The 6,000-nt window shown below is 39.2% G+C and overlaps 1 protein-coding gene across 5 annotated transcripts in view; it reads left to right on the top strand.

Moving 5' to 3' along the window:
* The first annotated feature begins 819 nt into the window (after positions 1–819).
* LOC126335308 (uncharacterized) overlaps positions 820–6,000 on the top strand; it is a 328,273-nt gene continuing 323,092 nt past the window's right edge. Inside the window, exon 1 of one of the 5 annotated variants that reach the window (XM_049998445.1) lies at positions 820–1,022. In XM_049998445.1, coding sequence (XP_049854402.1) covers positions 974–1,022 — 49 coding nt within the window. In that variant the 5' untranslated portion in view covers positions 820–973. The remainder of the gene's footprint in view (positions 1,023–6,000) is intronic. The other 4 variants (XM_049998443.1, XM_049998444.1, XM_049998442.1 and 1 more) reach the window with 4 other exon arrangements.

Here is a 6,000-nt window from a genome sequence, read left to right as displayed (position 1 = left end):
CAGTGTCCAGAGGATACAGATTTAGCTGTAGGAGATGGGTAGTGGGCTGACAAGATCAGTATGTATGAGTTGAAAGCGCATTTTTAGGATTTGGGAACAGCCTATGAGAGGTTGTACTTGACATGAGACTATACTCTTTTGATACAGGACTCATGTGTGGACTGATTGCTGTGAACAGAATGTGAACCAAGTTGGTGACACTTCACTCTCAGCTCCAGGCTGTGTTGGCTTTTGTTACACAGCTTGAGGCTACAGTGGATGGGATCACTGTTTTGGACTGACCGTGGGGATCCAACAGACGTCCAGCACATCCCAGGATTCCGAATATTATTGTGCAGTATTATTGACCACATAGGGGCAGCTTTCCTTTCGCTGTAATGTAAACGCTTCTCCACAGATACAACTGAATGGTGGTGAAAACTGGCGAATTTTCTGCGAAAGCTGGCGAATTTTCTGCGAAAGCGTTCCCATGTGTTCGATTCCATTCGCTCCGGTGAAAACCAGACTTCAGTGTGACGTTTGGTGCTGATACTATTTAATGATTTCAGCTTTTAAGGCACGATTCATTGTCAGTTTCGTAAAAGTAACAACAGTATACTTTCACTTTCGCAACAGTACTGATTCTTAATACACCCACAGTTTATTATCAGATCGTCTTTTAAATTTACTAGAACACTAAATTATTTAATTTTTAAAATTTGAAAGAAAAAGGTCGTTGATTTGCACTATAAAATCCGAGGCGATACATTAATGCCGTTAAAAATGTTCAAAGTAAAGAATGAAGCTGCAACGTATTGTTACCAGTCGTTTCCTACGATTATAATCTCGGAACAATACCATACAGAAAGGCAATGGTAACTGAGCACACTGTAGAAAGACATTGAAACGTAGTTGTGATTACTGGTTCAGTATGCGGTAACAGACATAAGTCGTTCAGTGTAATTATTATTTAACTATCACGTTTGTGTAACCTATGGACCTAATTATTCATCTTTTATTATTAACAACCATTTCAAATGCTGGTAAGCAATGTCTGTTATCAAAGAATTTAAATTCTGTTGTCTGTAGGGGTTTTTCGCGTAAATTATTTCTTGTGGCGAATTTTATAAATACGTGATATCGCGTTGTAATAATAGTATTGACGATGGAAATGAACGGAATGTTTAACTGTGCCGGCATATCAATAAAACGTGCACCACCCTTCCACACAATTTGTCTAGACTTCGAGATTGCCGCACAGTTTCAGTTTTCAGTTGTCTTATTTTTGAAATAGGGCAGATCAGAATAATGTTAATCAATACTGTGAAATAGACGTGATCAGTTGTACAACAAAATACATTAAACATCGCAAGTGAAGCGACTAAATGAGTTGAAGTATGGCTGCATAATCTGTGGTTTATCCTTTGATTAAGAAATATGTTTATACTTAGTAGCCATTAATAGTCATCGTTTTTCCCACGGACAAAAGTAACATGTTATAAAGGAGTTTTATGGGAGATAGGGGAATGGACATGCGCATGGGAGGGTCAATGTCGATACTTGCTCATACCACAAAAAAATAAGCTACATGATAACTCGAAAAACTTATAGCGCAGAGATGATGGTCAGTCAGTCACGTCAAGAGGTGTGTAAGAATTCTGCAGTGAATAAAACCTCTTTAAAGGAAATAATGCTGGTGGTACATAGTTTTCTTCTTTCGGGTTCCATGCAACCATAATGCGAATATTTATTGTGATGTAACTATGGCAGGCAAAATTCCGAAAGCCATGAAATAATGTACTGTTGGGAAGGTCGCAGCAACACATCTTCAAAAGTCCTGATCAGTAGTTACCTAAGTCATGGCATCAACAGCAGAGGTCAGGTCACCTGCAGCAGAGATCTGATCACCTTCAGCTGAACCCAGATATCCCACAGTAGAGGCCAGGTAGAAGACCTTACACCAGTAGCAGAAGGAACCTCCTTCAGGAGCAGAGGATCCTACATAAGTAGTGGATGACCCCGCACTGGCAGCATAAGACCCTACACCAGCACCCAGAGATCCGAAGGCAGCAGCAGCAGTGACAGTAGACTGGCAGCAGAAGATCCAGCTACACCGGTAGGTGCTGCATCAGGGTTTATAATGTAACTAAAGGGAAGACCTGCAGTTTATTGTAGTGCTTAAGAAGTTTTAGTAGCCTATCCTGTCTCAAAACAGCCCAGTCAGACCCTGGATTTTGCAGCTTGCATTTTAACGCAGCGTTCACCTCTCAAAATTGTGGGGAGTTGCTGGAAATGATACGTGATTTGCATTCTACATTAAACTGTGGGTCCCATTTCCCTAGTTGGATAACTGGGGTAGCTTAGGGACATGCAATTCATCGGAGTGGCATCCTGTTGAAAGTCTTGCATCACTCTAGTGAGCCACATGAAATAATAATAATAATTGTTATTATAATAATTATTATTATCATTTATGACACAGCAAACTATGAGTACAACTGTTATCAGCCTCTGTTCCAGTTATTTTCATACTTTAAACTATAATATCTGGAGAGTTATAGTAGTAAATATTTTGAAGTTACAGTTAATGATGCCAGTAATGACTGTATTTGTATTAAGGAACAGTGATGCAGGAAGTTTGAAGTAGATATTGTTAACTTTAATCATTACAATCTGGCTAGTCAGTTCTGTAGAAAGAATGCCAAAAGAGGAGGTGTTTGAATTTTATCCAAATATTAAATGAGGTGTGAGGCAGAAGCTTTGAGTATTGAAAAGCATTTTGAAGCTGCTGCTGTCCAGTTGCATGGAGATTGGCGTAAAGTAATAATTATAGCAGTATGGAAATCCTAGGGGATGTAGACACTTTTGTTAGTAAGTAAAGAGTGTGCTGGACATTATGTTAACAAAAAAAAAGCCACTGTATTATGTGTGACACAATTTCAACAGAGTTATAAGTTGCTCCAAACAGTACAGACAGTCTTACGGACACCATGTTTCCAAATGTGGATACCAGAGGGACAGAAATCATTAATATTATTCTAGGACTATCTGATCATAATACTCTTGCCCTTAGAGTTCAAGAAGAAAGATTTGTAGGCCCCTACTTCTTGTTTATACAAGACAATTTCTCTAGGTAGAAAGCAGTGCTAGTTCTGTAATGAATCTAAATACAGAGTTCTGGTTAGAGGTGCTTTCACAATCAGGTACTAACAATGCTCACAGTGCTTTCTCCTTAGGATTCAAGATTAATTCTCGAATGTGTTTTCCAAAGAAACTGACCAGAATCCATTCATGTCTGATCATTGAATCTAGTTGCTGGATTGTGTCTAGCGTTAAGATTTCCTGTAAGATTCCAAAAGGGCAGTCTCAAATGGAAAGTTCTACAGATCCTCATTTTGTAGTATATGTCAAAACTTATAAAAAAGCATATTGATGGGTAACTGCAAAAGCAAAACTATTTAGAAGTAGTTAGTAGCTGCTAGTTTTCCTCTGCTGTTGGTTATCTGATTCCTCTGTTTTGGATGCAATGCAAAACATCTCTGCAGTGCAAGTGACATCGTGCCCCGGCTCTGATCTACATCTACATCTACATCCATACTCCGCAAGCCACCTGATGGTGTGTGGCGGAGGGTACCCTGAGTACCCCTATTGGTTCTCCCTTCTACTCCAGTCTCGTATTGTTCGTGGAAAGAAGGATTGTTGGTATGCTTCTGTGTGGGCTCTAATCTCTATGATTTTATCCTCATGGTCTCTTCATCAGATATATGTAGGAGGGAGCAATATACTGCTTGACTCTTCAGTGAAGGTATGTTCTCGAAACTTTAACTAAAGCCCGTACTGAGCTACTGCGCATCTCTCCTGCAGAGTCTTCCACTGGAGTTTATCTATCATCTCCGTAACGCTTTTGCGATTACTAAATGATCCTGTAACGAAGTGCGCTGCTCTCTGTTGGATCTTCTCTATCTCTTCTATCAACCCTATCTGATATGGATCCCACACTGCTGAGCATTATTCAAGCAGTGGGCGAACAAGCGTACTGTAACCTACTTCCTTTGTTTTTCGGATTGCATTTCATTAGGATTCTTCCAATGAATCTCAGTCTGGCATCTGCTTTACTGACGATCAACTTTATATGATCATTCCACTTTACATCACTCCTAATGCGTACTCCCAGATAATTTATGGAATTAACTGCTTCCAGTTGCTGACCTGCTATTTTGTAGCTAAATGATAAGGGATCTATCTTTCTATGTATTCACAGCACATTACACTTGTCTACATTGAAATTCAATTGCCATTCCCTACACCATGCGTCAGTTCGCTGCAGATCCTCCTGCATTTCAGTACAATTTTCCATCGTTACAACCTCTCGATACACCACAGCATTATCTGCAAAAAGCCTCAGTGAACTTCCGATGTCATCCACAAAGTCATTTATGTATATTGTGAATAGCAACGGTCCTATGACACTCCCCTGCGGCACACCTGAAATCACTCTTACTTCGGAAGACTTCTCTCCATTGAGAATAACATGCTGCGTTCTGTTCTGATGATGTTGACATTGAGACCTGTGCTGTTCCAAGTAAGTAGTGGTGCTATGTTAGTTGTGATGGATATAGTGTCAGGTTTTTGTGTGGTCATGTATTATATTTTTCAGCTGTGTTGTGTAATGTGACATGCATTTTCATTTTTCAAAAGAGTTTTATATCAAAATTTCATGTGTTATATTATTTATTTACTACTTGAGCATGTTCTAATCTCAGTTTAGACTACGTATTAGTGATTCTGCTACCAGTCATATACCGAGAGAGGCAGTTTTTACAGTCTTAATGCACTGGACTTGCGTGCAGGAGGAGGGGGATTTATTCTCCGTCTTCCCATCCTGATTTGGATTTCTCAAGGTTTTCATAAGTTGCTAAGGTGAATGCTGGTATGGTATCTTTGATTAGGCCATGGCCAGCTTCTATCCTATCCCCACTTAATCCTCTCCTCCTTTATGTTTTATACTTGTACATGTACGTGTCTGTAATGTATTTGATCGGCCAGGAGAGCAGTGGGCAGACCACATGCCTCTCCATATCAGCATCCAGTGATGCCTATGGGCTCCTTAATGGTGTAAGGAGGAATAAATAAACAAATAAATGAAACAAAAGTAATTTATATCATAATAAGAAAGTCAGGCAATAAATCAAAGTCTGTTAAAAAAAATTAAAAAGTGAAACAGGGAAGAGATGAAGGGCAGAAAATTACATGTACAAAATGCTGAAACATTAATATAAGTGGAAAAGACCTGTCAAATTACATAAATAATTACTTTATAAATGCTTCAGAAACACATAAATTTGAATATTATACGCTGGCATACAGCATGAGGTTAGCATCAGTTAGTGAAAGTGAAGTAGCCTAATAAAGGTGTTTAAAATACAAAATGTCCACAGCTGTAGATGAAGTACCAGTGTCACTTATAATCTGTGCTGCATCACAGATTACAAAGTTCTTAGTGCACGCTGCTAATTTGTTGCTCACAGAGGGAGTGTTTACTCCCAGACCTCAAGACTGGTTACAGGCATAACGTTAAAAATTATTGACCCATGTCACTCCTCTCAGCACTGTTCTCCATCCAGCTGTCAATTTATAGAGGCACTGCGTGTTTGTGTATACGTGCACGCTGTTGTTTGAGAAAGGATTTACTCTAAAATCTAGAAAATTTTCTCTTTTTTTGTGTGTTATTGTCAATGACTCAACACTTCTGCTTTATGGTGAGTTGTCTCCTTCACTCCTAAAGTGTTTACATTTTACCAGAACTGTTCTACTACTTTGTATGTCAAACAATGAAAAATACAGGATGGAATCTAACAATATGAGAGAAGGAAAGTTGCTACTCACCATATAGTGGAGATACTGAGCCGCGATAGGCACAATAAAAAGATGCACACAATCATAGCTTTTGGCCATTAAGGCCTTTGTCAGCAGTAGATACACATACACACGTGCACACACACACGCAAGCGCAAGTTGCAC

Source organism: Schistocerca gregaria, chromosome 2 (assembly GCF_023897955.1).
Source record: "Schistocerca gregaria isolate iqSchGreg1 chromosome 2, iqSchGreg1.2, whole genome shotgun sequence".
Lineage (NCBI taxonomy): Eukaryota > Metazoa > Arthropoda > Insecta > Orthoptera > Acrididae > Schistocerca > Schistocerca gregaria.
Note: the sequence above shows the minus strand (reverse complement) of the source record. Positions and strands in the feature narration are given on the sequence as shown.